The sequence below is a fragment of the Phyllopteryx taeniolatus genome, chromosome 7 (genome assembly GCF_024500385.1).
Source record: "Phyllopteryx taeniolatus isolate TA_2022b chromosome 7, UOR_Ptae_1.2, whole genome shotgun sequence".
Taxonomy (NCBI): Eukaryota; Metazoa; Chordata; class Actinopteri; order Syngnathiformes; family Syngnathidae; genus Phyllopteryx; species Phyllopteryx taeniolatus.
The window spans coordinates 9,443,214-9,465,127 of NC_084508.1; the positions used below are offsets into that span (position 1 = coordinate 9,443,214).

The 21,914-nt window shown below is 41.9% G+C and overlaps 2 protein-coding genes across 4 annotated transcripts in view; one reads left to right on the forward strand and one right to left on the reverse strand.

Moving 5' to 3' along the window:
* The window catches only part of ralgps2 (Ral GEF with PH domain and SH3 binding motif 2), an 87,346-nt gene that overhangs the window by 18,294 nt on the left and 47,138 nt on the right, over positions 1-21,914 (reverse strand). The window lies entirely within an intron of this gene.
* angptl1a (angiopoietin-like 1a) lies at positions 169-21,902 on the forward strand. 2 transcript variants are annotated; one of them, XM_061778280.1, is made up of 6 exons: positions 169-416; positions 11,977-12,231; positions 13,337-13,957; positions 16,873-17,066; positions 19,429-19,699; positions 20,825-21,902. In XM_061778280.1, the coding sequence occupies exons 2-6, from the start codon at positions 12,042-12,044 to the stop codon at positions 21,010-21,012; spliced, it is 1,464 nt and encodes a 487-aa protein (XP_061634264.1). In that variant the 5' UTR covers positions 169-416; positions 11,977-12,041; the 3' UTR covers positions 21,013-21,902. The 2 variants fall into 2 exon arrangements, with proteins under 2 accessions (XP_061634264.1, XP_061634266.1); XM_061778282.1 differs by lacking the exon at positions 11,977-12,231.

Sequence of the window (21,914 nt, forward strand, 5' to 3'; positions counted from 1 at the left end):
AGGGCATTCCTTTTTCACCAATCAGTGACATCAGAAGTAGGCTGGGCCACTCCAAAGAAAACAGAGGGGTGAAAGAGAAGGGGGGGGGGGGGGGGTCAGGAACTACCACACCCCTTATCCTCCTCCTCTTCCTCCCCTTCCCTCCCTCTTTTGAGTCACCCCCATCCTTTGTGGAAAAACTGGAGGCATCTGTCGTCAAGAGTTCAGTCTGTGCGAGAGGCCGGCTTTTGAACCTTGGCCCGGCACACGTCTTTGGGAAGTAGGCTTCTGTAGCTAGAATAATACCACGTCGATTTTGTCAGTGGCAGAGAACAAGACAGAGATGAATCCTGGACGCTGCTGCTCGGTGAAATCACAACACAGCGCAAACGCCAAACCCTAACTGCTGGACGCGCAACTTCACTGCTCAGAAAAAGGTATGCGTGTGTTCTCCTTAGTCAGCTTGTGTGCAAGACACTTTTTTTTTTTTTAAAAGAGCGTTTGAGTGTCTGTGGGGAGGTGTGGAGGGGGCAGTCTGTAGAGCTTTAATGCCTGGAAGCTCCAGACAGAACTATTTAGCAGGACTAATCTTCTCTCGAACGGTGTCAGGCGCAGGAACACGTGTGACTCCACCATGACATCGGTGTCAATGCAGGCCGGGATTCACTTGAGAATCCTTAAGTGACATTTTAATGTGTGTCCACCTAGCAGCAACAGTGAGAGAAAGCACAAGAGGAAGGAAGCCACATTCCTGCCAAAACACTTGGGGAAGGTTGACCCGATCAGATGGGCGAGATCTTTTTTTTCCCCCCTTAAAGGCACAGCACCACCTGAGGTAGGCTGGTACTTCTCCAGGTGGAATCAATAAGGTCACAGCAAAAAGCTGACAGCAAATTGTGGAAAATATTCTACTCAACAGCATATCTGTGATTGATGTCAATTACCAGGGAAGGGACAGGCTTTTCAAATATGCCAAACTTGGAGTAAAAGAGGGAGAAAGACCTTGCGTTCCTAATGTCCAGAGTACATCCTAATATTTACCCATAGCTCCGATAAGTCTGGAAAATAAGAGGGTAAGAGAAGACGCAGATATAAAGAGAGAGACCAGCTGCTTGACGAACATCCAGGGCATTCCAATCCTCACCTGAGACTGTGGGTCCCTGTAAACTTCGCCAAGATATCCACAGCTCTCTCGACATTCAAGTAGGTTTTAAGATACTTGGGAAGTGCATGACTGGCAGCGCCGGTTACCAACTTTGGTGGGACATTGATAGCTCGCTCAGGATGGGCTGGCTGACTGATTTTAACGTTCGACCCGCGGCCATGTGTGAGAACCTTCTCTTGGACAAAGATATCCAACGAATGGCTCTGTTGATAGACTCAATGCATATTTAGAGGTAATGCTACTCGCGCTTCAGTGCAAGTGTTTGGTTAGAAGGTAGTAACAGAAGATTCGGAGCCCCATTTCCACCAAGCGGTCTGGTTCGATTGAGTTGCATTTTATTGCATTTCCATTCTAGACGGTCCAAAAACCCCTGTTAGGTAATCTGTTGCAATACAAGATTTAGTGGAGGGTGGAGCGAAACACAGTGCTGTCCGTTGATTGGCTGACAGAATTATCTTTTTCCGTGTTACATTGGAATGGGCAGCATGATGAACTAGTGGTTAGCGCGTCTGCCTCACAGTTCTGTGTTCCTGAGTTCAAATCTCGGCTCCAGTTTGCATGTTCTCCCCTTGCTTGCGTGGGGTTTTGGTGGGTACTCCGGCTTCTTCCCACATTTCGAAAACATGCATGTTAGGTTGAGTGAAGACAAAATTGTCCATAAGTGTGAATGCTTGTTTGTGCCTTGTGATTAGCTTCCAACCAGTCCAGGGTGAATAGTATCCAGTGTCTTTTGCCAAAATTCAGCTGGGATAAGCTTCAGACACGTTAAGTTTATTGAAGACTAAATTGTCTGTAGGTGTGAATGTGAGTGAGAATGTTTGTTTGTGTCCTTTGATTGACTAGCGACCAGTCCAGGGTGTACACTGCCTCTCACCCAAAGTCAGATCGGAGAGACTCCAGCTCACCCGTAATGAGGACAAGTGCAAAAGAAAATGAACAGGCACATAATGCAGGGGATAAAGTCAACCCGGCAGTTGATCACATTCACACCTATGGGCAATTCAGAGTTTTCAATTAGCCTACCATGCGTGTTTTGGGACGTGGGAGGAAACCCACGCGAGCACGGGGAGAACATGCAAACTCCACACAGGCAAGGCCGGATTTGAACCCGGGTCCTCAGAAATGTGAGGCAGACGTGCTAACCAGTATTTCACCGTGCCGCCTTCTAAAAAAACATCGGTACTAAAAATTTAAAAAATTAAAAATAAAAATCAGGGCTCGTCCAAATGTCAATACAAATATGATCGGTATCAGAGTGCATACAAGTGCAGCGTAAACAGCTGGATCGGATATACCATGGAAATACACCGACAATTGACGCATGTACATCCCCGCATCTACCCAAACAACAACAACACACTATTAAAAACATGTATATATGTATATCTTAACTACAGCAAAATAATGGACATCACAACATGGTTAAATATGCTACAATAGAAGTGTGTCCATCATTAAATTGGCTAAAAAATGTAGAGCAATGTGGAGTTTACCCTAATAAACGCATGTAAGGTTTCATATTTGTATTATTTATGTATTGCATTATTGTTTACTTCTGTGTTGTCATTGCTTGTGTAGTTCTGTGTGTGCAATTTGGGCATGCAGGTTGTTTCATGTGTACCGTCAGTGTAAATAAAGCCATGTAGGATGTTTGTCACTTGAAATGTACATGGAAAAAAAATCTGATAAGCATGAAATGGGAATTGGGCACTTGTACCCGCTTCTTGCTCTTTAATGAGAAGCCTAGACACAGTTGACAGGACAGGTCATCACTAGATGAGGAGGAGGAACCTAACAAAAGTATGTGAGGGTATTCATGGAAACTGAACTCAACTCTAAAATTTTCACTCTCAAAATGTGGTGAGGAGAAACAATACCAAAGGCGAATCCTTGCAATTAAGGGTTTTAATTCCCTTCCGGTTCTCCATTCTACCCTGGATCCCCGGGTGGCTCAAGCCTCAAGTTCCCAGCATCACTCACTAGATTACGTCAAGAGGGGGGAAACCCACCACAAGGGGCTCCAACAGTGGGAATTTCCACCATATTAACAGGTTTTAATACAATGCCCATGTGTTTGAGGCAAGCACACAGGAGGTTGTGTGTGTCCTGCAGTGATGGAGGCGGGTGTTCGGAGATTGGTGAGTCCTTATCTTGACAGAGTGTGACAGACCGAGAGTGAAAGAAGGAATGAAAGCCTTATTATATGGACTACTCTTTCCACAAAAGATGAATGGAGGAAACTGGACTCTTGTTTGCCTCCATTCCACATTTGCCCTGACCAGGATGATTGAGAATCTACACAGACAACCATTGGTGGCATACGTACTCACACACTGTACTTAAGTAAAAGTATCTATACTGAAAAAAGAAAAGACCCTGATAAAAGTAGTACTGATAAAAAATCTTCACCTAAACAAAAGTAAAAACTGTCAAGTGTACACAAGTACAACATTTACAAATAGATTTTTTACCGTCGATTATATACAACACCCATTTTGATAACTCGTCACATGTATTTTTTTTAATCTGCACACAAATGTTTCCATCATAAAAACAGCATGTTCACATAGTTTCACTTCATGGTATATCACCCATATGTTTTTTCAGATTAGATGGAAAAAAACATTTGAATGCAAGAAGCTGGTGGTTTTTCAGCTGGCGCGAGACAATACATTCGCCACAAATCATTCTTGGAACCGACAATATCAAACAATTCTTTTAAATAAGGTCACAGATGGGGAATTTCAATTAAGATTTCAACCATGGTTGACTTTACCGCTCTATTTACATATATGTATTTACATTATGTCGTCATCTCCAGGTTAAAAAAGCAACAAGCCTATTTTGACAAAGTAAGGAGTAGGAAGTACAGACATTTTTTCACATTTAAGCAGTAAAGGTAAAAAGAGGTCAGAAAATAGACACTTAAGAGACCTGTAAAAACAAATATATCTACTTAAGTACAGTAACCAAGCATTTGTGTGTCATTTTTTCCCACCACTACTTATTATTAGGCATGAGCCGGTTACTGGCTTCAAGGTATACTGTGGTTTTAATATGTCACCGTTTCAAAACCGCTAAAACTTTAAAGCGGCGGTATGAGCCGAGTGCAGGCAAAGTGACACAACCCCACCTCCCTGTTGTTAGTGCGAGCAGTGAGTGAACCCGACGACAGTTCCTCTTGTCGAAAAAGTCATCTCTTTTGGGAATTGGTAGAGGAAGAATATGCAAAACGTAGAATGACTAATAGAAGAGGCAATACTTCCAACAAGATATCACATTAAGCGCTCTTCGAGAAATTCAGGGTAATTAATGTAAATACATTACCATGACCCCGTCTTGAAATGAGCGTCTGCAACCAGCTACGAGTGGTGAAATAAATACTATAGACTTGCTACCGAGGCAAATAACTAGTGACTAACATCAGTTCCTTTCTGCGGTACTTCACGAAGCGGAGAAGAGCAGCGAAGTGGCGACTCATTTTCTGACAAATAAGTACTTTTACTGTTGTACTACATTTAGGTTTTATTTAGTTTCTTTTTCACATTTACCTATGCATATGCACCCACGGCACGTAAAAAAGGTAATTACCCAAACATTTTAAAGTAAAACATTTTAGACAAAAGTTGAATCGAGGCAGCGAGATAGCATAATCTACACAAGACAACTCACTCTTATGTTTGTGCATTTACTCCCAAAAAAGGAAGAGCGGGTGGGGGTGGTTCCCCACAAAGAGCGATTGATTGAAGCAACAGATGGGTGTTGGTGTTGGGGAGTGGTAGTTTGAGGAAGGGTGGGACTGCATCCTAATCCAGCATATAGACCTCTGACCTGACCATCAGCCACCATGTTTAGGGTTTCACAACTAGAATAAGGAAAACAGATGGGAGGGCTGTGGGGCCTCTTTTGGGGGTGCTACCAAGGTGAGATAGCGCTCGGTAGCCAGCGAGCAAGACGTCTTCTCCAAAGTGAGGCACTTAAATTTGGAAAAACAACTATCCCAGCCGGCACCCCATCTTTCACCTTTGAATCCCGAGGGAAGTCTTTGACACGACCGCTGGCCCGAGTCCCGTTTAGTGAAAAAAAATCGTCCGTAGCTCCATTTTTTTTATGTGTCCCATATGTAGTGTTTAACAACGAGACGTAAAACATTGCCACTCGTACGGCAACATAAAAGCATTTTCCATCCCATGCTGGTGGCGACAGCTAATCTCTTGGAAGGCATTTTTCATTTTAAAGGCTTCATTTTTGGGTCGAAAAGGGTCAGCTGCCATGCTGTGCTCACATCACATCTTGGCTTTGTTCTGCTTAATAACACTTCTTTCTCCACTTTCTCCAGCACTATTTGGAAGTTAGCACTGTAACATCTGTCTCATCGAGTAGACTGAGGGAGTCAGTTTGTGTGTGGCACAAACAGTGGCTGATGACATGATTGCTTATTTGTTGTTGCTTTAGGGACCTTTTGAATACATGGGAGAGTCACAAATCCAGATGGGGCTTCGTTTTTTTTTTTTTTTTTTTTGCTGGGAAATACAGCATATGGGCTATAAAAAAATATACATTTTTCCCAGGTTACAGCTTTGGTAAATCATTGGAGACAGTGAGGATTGGTGCATGGAACAATCCACATAGCCTGATGGATGGAAAATGCATCAGGACTTGAAAAATATACTATTGTATCCATAAAACAATGAATGAGTTTGAATCAAGTCCAGATTTATTGTACATCACAGGCATCAAACTCAAGGCCCGGGGGCCAGATCTAGCCTGCCACATCATTTTTGGTGGCCCACTAAAGGCTTTATTATACTCGCGTGGGCGGCGACCGGGCTGACGTCACCGTGGCTATCCCGCGCGCAGCTTTACTCGAGCGCAACCCACGCGCGCTGTTTTGAAAATGTGCTGCAGTCGGGGGCGTCGCTACAGCTGGGATTGGCTAGGACACCACAGAGTGGAGTTCCCTCAACATTTTATAGCCAATTCCGGTAGCCGTTTTTACTTTCCGGAAAGAGGAACAAAGCAACAACAATGGTGACCGTGGAAGAGTGCCTGCTAGACGAAATGGACCTAGATGACCAGATGATGCGTTTAATTATATTGAAAAATCGATCAAGAAGGCTGCGGCGTTGGTGGTATGTGGGTTACGTCATCACAGCATGTGAGTAAAACGGACCAATCACAAAGACGATCTCCACGGCAATCTGCGTACGCCGACAATTTGTCCCGTGTGCGCGTCAAGTGTCGCATAGGGGCCGCCCGGACCAGTGCGTCCGTCACGTGATGCAATGCGGGCGCTGTCACCCGCCCAAACACAGGAAAATATAAAAAGAGTCCTTAAAGCAAATGAAGTGCATCAACTTCATGTTTCTTGGATTAATTTATTTGGGTTTTTTTTTTTCTCCCCCCCTAGTCAAAACAACAAAAATTACAGACTTTTTTTTCTCCATGAAATGGATTTGGGCTTTCACTTGTATAGCGTTTTTTTTATAGTATCTTCAAGGTACTCAAAGCGCTTTAACACCATTTCTTTCCTCATTTACCTACTGATGGCAGCGCATCGGGTGCAACTTTGGGTTCAGTATCTTGCTCAAAGACACTTCTACATGGTCACAAGGGCTGAGGGTTGAACCCACGAGCTTCGGGTTGGGAGAAGACCACTCTACGACCTAAACAATGCCACACAATCCCTTATCATCAATCAAAATTGGATAGTGGAAATCCGGACAGTCCACTGGCTTGCATACGATTGCTAGTAACCGTTGAACATCTGTCGTACTTGTGTCTTGTGAATTTTACAGATCAGTTTATTGACATTTGTTCTACATTTATTATTCTTTGTGTGCAACCTGGAGCCACACCAGAATATTTGACCCCTTCATAAAACAATAAACAAACATTGGTTATGATGTAAACCAAATAGGAGAAACAATGTTTTTGTCTGGTTGTAACGTGAGCGGTTTTGCTTAATGAGTTCACAGCTCATTTCTTTACCCCTCCTCAAACATACGTAAACTATTATTTCTGTCGTTTATAAGCCAAACATTCTCCAACAACAATGTCCTTATTTTTCAGAGAAACACTTTAATGAAGACAATTTTAATTAAAAATACAATCTAGACACTCTTAACGTGAACAAAAACCTCAGCCTTTAGAGAATAAAGTCAGAAATAATAATAATAATGACATTCCTAAGTGATGCCCAAACTTTTGAAAGGTAGTGTATTACAATGGCGTGTTTTCATGGAAAAGATGAAATTGTCAGTGACCCCAAACCTTTGAACAGTGGTGTACATGAACATCTTTTGATTAATCATAATTCAATGAATGAATGATTTGCACAAGAATAAGCATGAATTGTTATTTTATCACCCAAAACATTTTACACATTTATTTATTTATTTTTACCTCATCTACAAATGACCTGGTCCCTTTGCCGGATTTAAAAATCAAACATCAAAAAGCCCACCCCTGTTTAAACTGAAAATGACTCAAAATCCCCAAAGGACGAAAGAGCGTGTGATCCAAAGTACAAAGCAAATAGGTGACACACAAAATACAGTCATTCATTTCATGGCTGCGTCAAGAACAGCAAAGTAGCTGAATAAAACCGCAGTGGAGAAATAGTGAGCTGGGAGGAAAGGCCTGTTAATAATAACTGTTAGAAGATTGAGGACCCGTCTGTGCACTTAAAAGGAATTATAACGCTGGCCTTGTTGCCAAAATATACTGTAAGGCGGGCGGGGTCAGAGGCCTGCGGCAGCTCCTTTGTTGCGTGCTGATTTTTGCTGTTTTCACAGCTATGTTACTGAACCCGCGTATTTGTCAAGAGTGATGAACAAGACGAGAGATGGAATTAATCCTATTGCTATTCGGGGAGAGAAATCGGTATAAAGTTTCCCTTTGTGTGCCAGATCGCTTTCACTCTAAGTGATTTAGCTGAAAGCACAAAGGGGAAGAGTGGGACGAGGGCAGAAAGTGTGATTACATGAGAGGAAATGGCCTGCAAAACGAGTGCAAATAGAAATAAGGTGAAAGGGGAAAAAGTAGTTTTTGGATCAAAGAGAGGCTTACGACCGATACCATGACCTACTCTACCAATCCAGCCAAAAAACATGCATATTAACACGGTCTTATTTATGTTTTTCATACAAATAATTACCGGTACTGTAATTATGACTTTTCTACTGTGTTAGCATATGTTATTACAGACTACGGCACGTTCTTACTTGCATACCCATTCTGGTTATGTCACCGCTGTAGAAACTGAAATCGGTCGTAAACTGAGGCCTCCCTGTAAATGATTGAAGAAAAAAAAAACAAAGGAATTCATCCAGGGCAAGAAATGGAAGGTTCTAGACTGGCCAAATCAATTCCCAAACTTAAACCTTACAGAGCATGTGTTTTACCTGCCAAAGAAGAGACTTGAAGGCAGTAATTCCCCAAAAACCATACAAACATTAAGATCCATTTCCTCATAGTGTGGCTCATTGTGTGTGGCCTTCACATGCCTGTATGCACTGCCTATAATGTCTGACTACCTGTATGTGTCTAGTGACGTTTAACAAAACGGTTCTGTCAAAATATTTGAGTGTTTCAATGAATAGCGCGCAATGAAATAGTTTGCTAGGTGGTGGAAGAATATCACGCGGCAGAAGAAGATATGCTCAAAAAACTACTTTTAGATGAAAAAATTCAAAATAGTTAAAAAAAACAAAAAAACCCCACCAACTTTTAGATACAAAATATAGAATATTAGCTAACACTCCAAAAAACAAATAGATGAAAAAATACAATGTTCTGACAAAAATACTCCTTGGTTTACGATTGGTACGAACATACACTGTTTCGAGGTTACCAACGGATCGCAGTGAACTAGTATGCTGAATGGCATAAGAATACACGGTCATGTATATCTGCTTACATCACGAATGATAAGAAAATATTCGTGTTAGGGGAGGAGCTAAGTTTAGCCTGGGTTGTCAGTGGAATTTAAGGGGAGTCTTCGCTGCCTGTGCATGAAAACAGGCAGTTCTGGTGCATTTTGTTTTTTTTCCAAAATCAAATCTACATGCCTTCAAGGATCTTTAAGGGTAATGTTGAAATGATACAAAATGTTATGGGATCATAGTTGTGGTATATTGTTGGTTGAAACTACTAATATAGGCAATTATAAACATTTGGGGGACCGTCAATTACTCACGTTTTTTTCACAATTTGTGTTAGGGCTCTAATCCTTTCCCTTGCAAACAGTGTCAGTTTTTACCAACCTTTGTCTCAGCGCTGGAAAGATTAGTAACTCATCCGGATAGCAACACACGTAATAGATCGCCGTAATCCTGTCCCTTCTTAACATAGCGCCAACGGACCGCGGGGAGCTGTCAGAATCCCACAAGAACCACCATGGCGTCATACGGGGACACACAGAAGGTACCGGGTTTCGTGGTCTTCGCAATGAGTCAAGACTGACTGTCAGGAGCGATGTCGCCAGATTAGAAGGAAAGACCAAGGCCTACATGGGATGGCGTCATCAGCTCTGCCAGTTGTTTGATGGAAAACAGAAATAGAATTAATACCAAATGAGGATAAAGACTAATTGGTGCCTTGTTGAAAGATATACGGTCTGACTCAAGCTTAGGCTGGATTTACATTGCAGGGTTCAAGTGAAAGTGGCATAATTGGGATTTACATCATCATCACACATATATTGAAATCATAATTGGGCACTCCTTTAAATCCAGCCCTGGTGTTGCAATGAAGTATAGTGGTCACTCAGCTACATAATGGTTCCAAAGCATGGTGCGATTGCAGAATTGTGACAAATAGCCACTTTTGTTAAAAGCATGAGACTGAGACTGCAAGTTCACACACAGTCTGCCCAATTCAGCTCCCGGCTCTTTCGCACCTCCTCTCTGAGCATTTGCTGTTAAATTGAAAGTCTCTCATTTGCTTTGAGCTGCGCAGCAGTCATGTTGGGTTCCAGCAACTTCCTCAACTTTAACCCTTTCACTACAAAAACGACACAACAATGTAACAATGGCTGTGCATATTGTATAGGAAAGTAAATGTTTACGCACTGATTTTCCGGCACGATCTGCGGTTGTCTTTACATAAATAAGTCGTTAATAGACACAGTGTGAGTTGTAAAGGGAATGAAAAGACCAACCAAAACAAGGCTAATGTACTGTACAGTAATGATTTTGAACTAAGGAATGCGGGGCTTGAACCCTTTTAAAACCTCGGGATGCAAGTTTACTCGTCAAAGCAAAACACAAAGACAGATTATTATGTTTGAACTTTTAAGGGTAACGTGATAAGGCAATTTAACCGCTTGACTACTGCTGGCAAACGCGTTATTGATCTCGAAGAAGCGGTGTTCCACTTGCACGTATTAAACGTGGACATTCTACACTCCCACCTGTTTAAAATGGATACAAATGACAAGTTGTTTGTTTTAAATAAAGAGCTGTGGAGCCATGAGGCAGCAATGATTGCCTCGGGTTAAATGAATTAAAGATTGCGCCAACATTCCTGCTGTCAATGTGGTTATTAGTTTTTGAAATTCTACTAGAATAGTGAATAGCAACCACTTATTGGTCTGAAAATTATTATTGTATCCTTGTTCTTGACAACCAGAACAACTCAATGCTCTTCCATTAAATGGTGGAAGGTACAATAACAGGTGTATTCATTGCTTGCCATTCACAAAAAATAAGAGATGGTTTCTTGTACGTATACAGAGAAACCCTATTTATTGTGGGGGAGACGCTACACACCCACCCGCAATAGGTGAAAATTCGCAATACAGAGAGGTCTGTTTTACCGTTCCCACATGGTTTGAAGACATTTAAACCTATTGAAACACATTTTAAACACATTGTGAACTTATTTGAACACACAAGAAATTGCAAGCAAAACATTTATTGAAAATACTGTGCATGTTGTAGTCATTCAATCATTGTTTCAGTCACATTCTTATTTGGTGGTGTGCCGTGAGATTTATTTTTATATGTAAAATGTGTTCCTTGGCTCAATAATAAAACACTGCACTAAAGGCATAAGAAGATTGCTAAGAAAGCAAAGTATAAGAATAGGTAGCAAAGATAAAGCTCAGTCATCAGCTTGGCTCATCGGCTCTTAAGCTACAGTTCCTCAGATAAACTAAAGTTGCCTATTTGAGAGCGAGAGAAAAAACATTAAGTTGTAACCTTTACAAGAACAAAGTATTTTGTCCGTGTGAACAATGTTAATCTTATGAGAATAATGTCCGATTAGTCCAAGAAAAAGTTGAAATATTGAAGTTTAATGATGGAAGAAAGTCATCTTTAACGTGCATTTCAAAAATACAACTATTCTCGAAATATTATGCCAATTATTCTGAAAAGACAAATTTATTCTCTAAAAAGAAAAACAAAAAAAACAAATGGGACTGAAAAAATATACCTTGTGTTCTTAAAAAAGGACTGTTGCTATTGTTGTAATTATAGGCCTCCATCTATCAATTTTCTGTACCACTTATCCTCACTTGGGTCGTGGGTGGGCTGGAGCCTATCCCAGCAGACATTCCCCTTTTGTCCTAAAATAAAAATGACAATTCACACAGGGATATCATATTTGTGTTATGTCACAATCATATCAAAGCTTTAAATTTGTCCAAAACTAAGGTAAGGAAGAGTAGTAATTGGTTCATTATGTACATTTTAATGCGCCCCAGTCCCCATATGTAGGTACAGTATGTACATTTTATTGCAAATTATTCTTCTGACCCCCCAAGCTACAGCTCGCAGACCCTGATTTGAGAACCACTGGACTTTAAAGGTCTTGTGTTCACACAGGCGGGCCCGGGGCGCCTTGGAGGAAGGGAGCACAAGTAGCTGTCCATCAATCCACCAAAGCAGCAATGCAGGGGCGGATGTGGAGCCTGTGCGCCCTACTCTGCCTCTCCCTATGGGAGGGAAGTTCCTGCAGGAGCTCCAGGGAAACACGGAGGGCCAAAGAGACGTCCGTCCAAAGAAGTAAAAGAGCTCCCGTGGATCCCAATGCCAAAAAGTGTTCCTACACCTTCCTGGTGCCTGAGCATAAAATTACAGGTTGGAAACCTTTTACATTTTTGCCTGTTCCTCATATATGCCTGTGAATATTCTCATTCATCCAGGTCATTTCATTCTAAAGGCATTGGAACAATGACAACTGCACTGTTCTGGTTGTTTTAGAAGACGCGTCGCCTCTTATTCGAGCAAGCTTCATCAGTTCATGCACATAGGCTAGCTAGGACAGCTCTAGTCTGTGTGTTGGCTTGAAAACGCAACAATTTATCCCCAAAGTTAGAGGCGTGCACCAAACGACAAATGCTATCACTCTCAGTCACTTTCGATGAGAGGCAAAACATCTTAAGACAACACGAAAAGTTCCTGTTTGATGTTTCCATAATGTTTGTAAACAGTAGGCACCAGGGTACTTCCGGGTGGGAGAAAGCAAGCGACTACCACTGACTTGAACTGAAAACGATGACAGAAACATGATGTGTTTGGGGTTGCGCCGCTAGGTATATCCCAAAAGTTTTAGTTTTTCTAACCAATTGACTTAAAAAACTAAAATCAATCCAGCGGAATCTCTGGGTGAGGACGTTAAAGCTAATGAAGGTCGTAGAGGAAATAGTTGTACAGAAAATCACATGACTGCCTAGTGGCATAGCAGCCATTTCTGAAGAGACAGAATAGGGAGCAAATCATCATCGGTTTTCTGGAAGACATTTTCTCCCTGATATGTATCAAATGTTTGGTTGTGTTGTATTTTGAGTAATTTAGCAAAACAATGTCTAGCCTGCTAGCGAACGTCAGCTCTAACGTGCCCTATTCATTTCATTGTCAAAAGAGCAAGAGTCAAGTTAATTAGCCAGTCCCTCGATGATGATTTTAACTATATCTGAAGTTCCTCCCATGATATTTACCTCATTATCGTTTCATCTGACACGTCACACATTCAAACTACGGCGTTAGAGAAAAAGGTTAAAATACTTATTCAAGCCATTTACCCTGTTTTCCCAATTTCTGCACTTTGGTCAAATGTCATAGAAGGGGTTTACTAGTGGTGCAATTGGAGCTATTGCCACCCAGAAGTACGTGTGACGTCATGGTGAACAGGTCTGTAGCTGTTCTTGACTTCTCATTGTCTGCATACGTCATGTGTTATCAGGTCCAATCTGTGCCAGCTCAACAGGACCAGAGCCGGACAAGGACAGAGTGACCCGCATGGACCTCGCAGACGTGCGGGAGGTGCTGAGCAAACAGCGGCGAGAGATCGACACGCTGCAGCTGGTGGTGGATGTAGACGGCAACTTGGTGAATGAGATGAAGCTGCTGAGGAAAGAGAGCAGGAACATGAACTCCAGGGTAACCCAGCTCTACATGCAGCTGTTGCATGAGATCATCAGGAAGCGGGACAATTCCTTGGAGCTGGCCCAGCTGGAGAACCGCGTCCTCAACGTGACCTCAGAGATGATGCGGCTGAACTCTCGGTACAGGGAGCTGGAGGCCCGCTTCGCCACCATGGCCGGGGTGGTCAACAACCAGTCCGTTCTCATCTCAGCGCTGGAGGAGCAGTGCCTGAGGCCTGTGGGGCGCAGTGATCTGCCTGCGGTGCCTCCGTTGGTCCAAGTGGTGCCCCAGACCATACCAATAAACAACCGCTTCACCAACGAAATACAGCGAGACCACAACAATCGGGCGTTTGCACGAGGCTCACGCACAAACTCGCCCACTTCAAGCCCCTTTGGAATTGACCCTCCGCCGCCGCAGGGAACACTCACTTCTGACGGTGGGTACCAGTTATACACGGGGATTCTCGGTTTACAACGGTCCTGATATCCAAAGCCAAAACAACAAAGAAGTTCATCCGGCGCAAGTAATGGAAGGTTTTAGACTGGCAAAGTAAATTTCCAGACTTAAACTCTATAGAGCATACATTTTACCTGCTAAAGAAGTAACTTGAAGGGAGTTAGTCCCCTAAAACCAGACAAAGACATGATCCATTTTCTCGAGGTGCAGCTCCATTGCATATGTGGCCTCCACATGCCTGTATGCACTTCCCACAATGTCCGATCGAGTAGGTGCGCAGTGACGAACGAAACGGGTTAGGATGTCATACAATGAACTAGTTTACTGAGTGGCCTAAAAATACATGGTCACATGGAACAAGGCGCACTTAGTTACGACACTCAAACTTACTGTTTTATGTGCATATTAATTTTTAAAAAGGACAAACTATAACGAGATGAAAAATACACAACAAATACAATTTACAATTGTAGCCACGTGATAACATTAAAATACATAGATTAAAAAAACAATATTCGGTAAAAATTACAAATATGAAAATTGGAAAAATCTAATATTAGACCAGAAATCAGAATCATCTTTATTTGCAAAGTATGTCCAAAAAACACACAAGGAATTTGTCTCCGGTAGTTGGAGGCGCTGTAGTACGACAACAGACAGTCAATACACAATATTGTAGCAAAAATATTTTGGCGGGAAAGAAAATATTGCAAAAACATTTCTATATATTTAGCAAAAAAGTAAAGCTTTTTCATTTGATTATTTTACATTATTTATTTACATTGTTTTACACAAAATAAATTACTGTAATGATGACTTTACAACTGTGTTAGCATTGGTTAGTGATAGACTACAGCACATTCCGATCTGTGTACAAACTCAGGATAGGTTGCATTGATGCGACATTGACAGAAATTAAGGAACTAAACTGTTGTAATCGAAGACTCCTTGTAATCCAGGGATGTTAATATGAAGACTCAAACATGTTCACCTCGCTTTATGGCTGTGTATAATAATCAAATGTTTGATGGTCAAGAATTTTGTTGATCGTGAGGAATTGATTGCGGGATTAATGGTGTGTTGAAGCGACTACGACAAAATGGAGTGCATTAAATCGGTTGCCACCAGCAGAGGCGCTGTTGACTCAATCAATTAGTCGGCGTTCGAAAGAACAACAACATGACAACAGCTACAGGAAGTTCACCTATGTCCACAGAGACCTCTGCTAACTCAACTGGGAATCATAATTCTGACCAAAACGTTGCTTGCATAGAAATAGCAGTTTCGAACATTCAGAGAGAGATAGAGAGAGTACACTGACTGATTGTCAGTTTAACCTATAGTTGATCATGCACATATAGATCATGCCTTTCCCTCGTTAGTTTGGGTAACTTTATACAGACTACCATCTTGAATAGTCTTTTAGCGTGCAGACAAAAACATATCTGATGCATCCTTGGCATGTAAGTGAGACAGTGAAATCATCCAGTCTTCGATTGGCTGCGCTCAGTGAGCATATGTACCCAATTACACCAGATATTGGTCCAACAGCAAGAAGGAACTAGGAAGGAACAAATCCTTACTAGAGTTTGAACATCCAGTCTACATGAGCATATTGGGGCACAGTAAAACAAGAAAGGGACTATATAAAACAAAAGGATCCAAATTCAACATTACAGGGGGTCCTACGGCTAGTGACATAACTCATATTTGCCCCCAAGAGTGCTAACCATAACACAATGGGACCAATCACTATCACGTGAACACAATCTACCACTAAGCTACATACTAGTAAAATCATATTTACAGTAAATATTTGCATGAAAAACTAAGGGCATTTCCCCCACATCACCCTGCATTCATTTGGTAAACAATCCATGCACTGTTAGTCTTGAAGCGTCGTACAAGGGTAGCAAAGGTAAAGATCCTTCACAATGCATGGCTGTACGACTAAAATAAGCCTTTCATTTCATTGGCGCTAAAGTGTACATTGGTTCAAACAACTATACTCAACACAATGAACTGACAGTTAGTATGGGAGGGAAAAGGTAATATCCCCCCCACCCCACCCAAAATACACCATCGACCACTAATAGAATCTGCTTCACGTTCGCTCACCATTACTATAAATACACATTAGCTGACCACAGTTTGGACTATTTAAGCCCCATTTTGAATCCTCTGTGGCCTTGTGGGTTGATTTAGTTTGCAAACACAAGCTGTGTTTGCACAAAGTGACGTGACATTGACAGAAACGAAGAGGAATAGGGGAATGTACAGGCAAAACTAGAAGCCGGCGGCCTTGCGCTGAGTCCCAGTGTGATCCCACACTCAGCTGAGAAAACTGTGTTCCTTTGGCCTTTAAGCCCCACCCCACGCAACGCTGGCGTTCATGCTGGTTTAATAACACGCGAACACACAAGGGTAAACTGAGGAAACACTTAGGGATGATTCAGCTGCTTCTGCTTTGGGGCCATGCACTTGTCAATATTCATTCACACAACAATCAAAATGTGTTTGGATGGCTTTAGACGACAGGATGTTTGGAGGGTTGTGGTCCAAAGGAGATGTTTTCCATCCCCTTCGGACATGCACACTTTTTTTCCACCAATTACTTTGGCATTTTTTGTTGGTTTAAGGATGAAGATGCTTACGACTGGGATTCCAGCAATATATATTTTATTCTTTTTTTTTTCTTTTTATGGTTCATATTTTGTTTATTTCAACATTTTGTATTTAATTCATGCTTATAATATTTTGCATATCATTGGAACATTTATTTTTTATGTTTATCTTATTTGTTTTATTTTTCATGTTCATCTTTTTGCAGGGTGCAGCGGTCAAGTCCGACCTTGAATTTTATTTCATTTAGATTTTGTTTTTGTTAAACTTCAGGTCCATTCAAGGACTGTTTCCAGGTGCGGAAAGCCGGTCACACCACCAGCGGGATGTACCTGCTGAAGACCGACGGCAGCGAGCGACTGATCCAAGTATGGTGTGAACACGGCCTCGACAACGGCGGCTGGACCGTGTTGCAGAGGAGGCGAGATGGCTCAGTTAATTTCTTTCGCAACTGGGAGAATTACAAGGTGCATTTCAAATATCTACAAGTCATAAGTAAGTCTCAAGTTTTAACCAAGTTTCAAGTAAGTCCCAAGTTACTGTGACAAAAATCCAAGAAAAAGACAAGTCAGGTCCGCATTCAATTTCAAGCAAGTTGAGTCAAGTTGTTACTTAAGTCAACACACATTCACCACTTTGGACTGTCCCAAAACATTTACAATCATAGTTTTTATTGGTCCCAAACCAGTTTCCTTATTGTTTATTACTTTATTTATTATTATTCGCAATTAGATGTATAACCAACATGAAGCTAAGTTTATGTTGGACCAGTGAACGGTTGGCTAAACTGTGAAGTTAACGTAGCTCACCCATCTTTGTGGGTTTTATAGTGACAAAGAAAATTTGATAGGGTAGTTGTCTCTGTTTCCATTCTCTTTTTCCTGATTTGATCAGAAATCTAATCATTGAATCCCAATGTAATAAACTTCAAATCTCCCCCCATGATACTTGCTTCATTAAGTGGTCTCAATGTACACTGTATCTTAGCATACATACTGCCAAGTTTAGGTGCATTCATACAAAAATAACTTTTCTTTCAAAAACAAAAGATATGGAACATTACTTTGAAATTGCAGATTTTCAAATGTAAACAGGCAGTACTTCTCAAGTCCATCTATCCATCCATCCATCCATTTTCTGAGCCGCTTCTCCTCACTAGGGTCGTGGGCGTGCTGGAGCCTATCCCAGCTATCATCGGGTAGGAGGCGGTGTACACCCTGAACTGGTTGCCAGCCAATCGGAGGGCACATACAAACAACCATTCACACCTACGGGCAATTTAGAGTTGTCAATTAACCTACCACGCATGTTTTTGGGATGTGGGAGGAAACAGGAGTGCCCGGAGAAAACCCACGCAGGCACGAGGAGAACATGCAAACTCCACCCAGGCGGGGCCGGGGAGTGAACCCCGGTCCTCAGAACTGTGAGGCAGACGTTCTAACCAGTCGGCCACCGTGCCGCCACTTCTCAAGTCATGTCGCTCAATTCTAAGTCAAGGCGTGTGTCATGAATACCATGTCAAAAATCAAAGCCAATCTTTCGCAAGTTTGTGCCAAGCAAGTCCCAAGTACTACAATTGGTGTTATGGCTCACTCAAGTCAAGTCATGTGAATCAAATCCCTCACCTCTGGTATGGTCTCCATGCGGAATCTTAAACCAAGGGCGTCAAATACAAGCTGGATTTTGTCTACGGGGTTGGTTTACAGCTACGTTTGACTGGCGACCAGTACAGGGTGTACCCCACCTCTCGCCCAAAGTCAGATGAGGTTTACTCCAGCTCACCCTAATGAGGACAAGCGCTATAAAAAAAAAGGTGGATGGATGGAGGGTTCGTTTCGAGGCCACTCAATGAACGAGTGTTCCGTGACTGTTAACAGTTTAGCTGCAGATTTTCCAAACAAACTGCCGTCGTGGACAAGGACCGCAACGTAAATATATAGAAGTAGCAAAGTGCAGGGAGGCTGACGCGGATATGTGGCATGTGTTTAACCTTCCCCTCGCATCAGCCTTTTGCCTCACGACTTCATTGCGATGCACTCCCTCCCTCCTGAAAATGTCTGCTCAGGGAGTTTTCTGTCGTGTCATAAAAAAGTACATTGAGAACTCAATACTGCCATGTGGCAGCGCAGAAAGAAAGGCATCTTAGCAGCTGTGAATTTGTTTGAGTCAAGCTATAGTGAAATCCCAACTGATGAGCTACAGCTTTAATAAAAGATCAGCTCCAGGGGTATGACACTCATTTTTCCATTTTAATCGATTTTTCCCTCCTTCACTTGTAGAAAAAGGAATTATTCAAAACAAGTTTTGCTATTTGTTCGCCCCACCTTCTGGGATTTACTTTATTTTCCTGCTACCAAATAAGCTTTGAAAAAGTATTTTTCCTTGCATGTCCCCCATCTCCGAAGGATGAAGTTGCAGCAACTTACCACAAAAGTAGAAATGAATATATATATGTAAACATGTAAACACGATCCTTAATAATTTAAGGTTTTAAATGTTGAACAAATTAATGAGCAGTTAAACTGTATGGATCGAAGAGTAATACGGCACAACCTTTATTTCTCACTATGTCTTTTCTCATGTGTATTGTACAGGTAAGGCAAACCTACCGCAGCAAAATATTTGCTCCTTGGAAGCACATACTTTTGGTTTACAACAGGTCCATAAATCCCTGCTATTACAACAACAACAACAAAACTACCAGGCTCCTGTCTTGTCATAGGAAGGAAAAAAATCCTTCCTTTCCTGAGCAATAAACGTGAATTGGTAAATAATTACTGTAATCAACCAGCTCTACTACTGAAAATGAATAACCCTACTCCCTCGCAGAGAGGCTTTGGCAACATCGACGGCGAACACTGGCTCGGGCTGGAAAACATCTACAACCTGGGTAAGCAGGGCGACTACAAGCTGATGGTGGAGATGGAGGACTGGAACGGCAAAAAGGTATACGCCGAGTACGGCAGCTTCCGCCTGGAGTCGGAGAGCGAGGGCTACCGCCTGAGGCTGGGCGCCTACCAGGGCAACGCCGGCGACTCCTTCACCAGCCACAACGGCAAACAGTTCACTACGCTGGATCGAGACAAGGACGCCTTCTCAGGTACATGATCGTCTGAGTTAAAAGTACAGATACTTGGTAAAAGTACAAGTGCACAGCATAGGGGACCGAGCCCTGTCAGGACTAGCAAAAATCTGAGTAATTGAGCATCCACAACAAAAGGTTTATTATTTCCAATATGTGCCAAAAAAATGGCGACAAAGCACTACTTTTGTTTAAATGAAAGTCCTCAATCCACTTTAACATAGTTCCTTGGCATCAGGATGCCACAAGATGGTGGCAAAGCCCTACTTTGGTCTAAATGAAGCTGCTTCTCTCACTTCAACATAGTTCCTTGCTACCAAGATGTCGCCAAAGTAATACCTTTATTGCTTTGGACTAAGCACAAAAACAGTGAATATGTGAGTATGCAAATGTCGAACTGTGACTATTCACTGTACTGATTTAAGTCATTTGCGTAAATAGAAAAGTACACTCTGAAACGTACTCAAGTGCAAACTAAAAATTACCTTTTTTTGTTAATAATATACAATACCCATTTTGATAACTTGACATGAGGAAAAAAACAGTATTAACGTCCATATTGCTCGTACCGAGAAGAAGAAAGCTAGCTAGCATTGACTCACGCTTTTGTGCAATCAAAAAACGTGTTCCTATAGCTTTGCCAACACTGTAAACGGACAGAAAAAAAATTAAATAATAAATGATATATATATATATGCCAATCTGAAAAAAATACACACATTACCTTTATGTTTAGACAGAAATTTTGGACATCAAAGCTGGTGGCTTTTAGGATAGCACAAGACAACACATTTGCCACAAATCATTCTTTGAGCCGACAACATCAAACAGTTCAATGGATGGGGAATATCTTGCCGTCTGAATCAGTTGCATCATCGCGGTTAATGCTCAGTTTATGTCACTCTCCAACATCTCAATCACTCAAGACCTCAACCACTTTTCACAGTCTTTCTTACATTGCATCATCATCATCATCCGGAGGTTGAGAAAAGTAACAAGCCTAAAAGTAAAAAGTTGTCAGAAAAAAATACTTAAGTACAGAAAAATCTGTCCACTTTGTTATTTCCCACGACTGACAATTGTATTGCCACTGATCAAACAGCTTTACGCTTTCTTAATGCTATCATTGTGCTCCTCCTCAAGGTAACTGCGCCCACTTCCACAAAGGCGGCTGGTGGTACAATGCGTGCGGCCAGACCAACTTGAACGGCGTGTGGTACAGCGGCGGAGTTTACCGGAGCAAGTTTCAGGATGGGATTTTCTGGGCCGAATACGGAGGGGGGTTCTACTCGCTCAAATCTGTGCAACTGATGATCCGACCCATTGATTAGAACCTCGCCACAGTGGCTCACTCAATCTCCTGGCTTTTTTTAATTAAAAATTGTTTTTATCCCTGAATAAACACTGTACAATTATGAGGAGAAAGACTGCCATTAAAGAAGAGGCGGAGGAACAAACGATGGCATACGTTTTTGCAAGGACTGATGGACTCCAAGCAGCTCTAATGCCGAAATGAATAGAAACTGTCCTGAACCTCAAGTCAGGGGGGGAAAAAAGAAAAACACAAAAAAACAAAAATCTGCATGGTGTCATTTGACCCATGCAGCAAAAATCCAGCCTCAGGGTCTTGGGACAATAAGGTATTACTCCCAAGCATCCTGGTTGGCTCCTGGTGGAAGGTGGAGGTTTTTTTTGTTTTTTTGTTTTAGACGAAAGATATTTCTCAGGAGCAGCGTATGGTCATTTTCTAAGTAATTATGCTCATAAGAAGGGCTGATGAATAAAATTGGATATTCATTTTTGAGTGTCACATTAATTTCTGCATTTTATGGGATTTCCAGTACTGAAATGCACCGGTGTGTAAATTACCTTAGGCCTTTAACTTGTGACAGTTTAACTTAAGGTTTGATTCTGCTCAGGCCAAAATGTTTACAATGCCACTTTTTCCCCCGATCGGTGGGTATTTATGGTAAGCACAGTCTTAACTATTGATATTCAGCCCAGTAATGTCATGCGTTAGCCAATTTTAAAACCCCATGTGATGAAAAGGGTTGCAGCAGCGTACAGAGGACAGCTCTCTCCAATTTCATTCCTTTTAAGTTTTATAGCAACTGATCATATTTATGCATACTGCCACGAACGTCTTACTGTAAAAGACACTGCAGCCCTGTTTTGGAAATGCTAAATTAATACCTCCATCCAATGCCAGAATGAAAGGGGGGGGGGGGTACTT

Excerpts from the sequence above, each read along its gene's own strand:
- angptl1a (XM_061778280.1), top strand. The coding sequence starts at position 12,042 with ATGCAGGGGCGGATGTGGAGCCTGTGCGCCCTACTCTGCCTCTCCCTA. Across the intron at positions 17,067-19,428 it reads GCAACTGGGAGAATTACAAG|AGAGGCTTTGGCAACATCGA; the intron begins GTGCATTTCAAA and ends ACTCCCTCGCAG. Across the intron at positions 19,700-20,824 it reads AGACAAGGACGCCTTCTCAG|GTAACTGCGCCCACTTCCAC; the intron begins GTACATGATCGT and ends CTCCTCCTCAAG.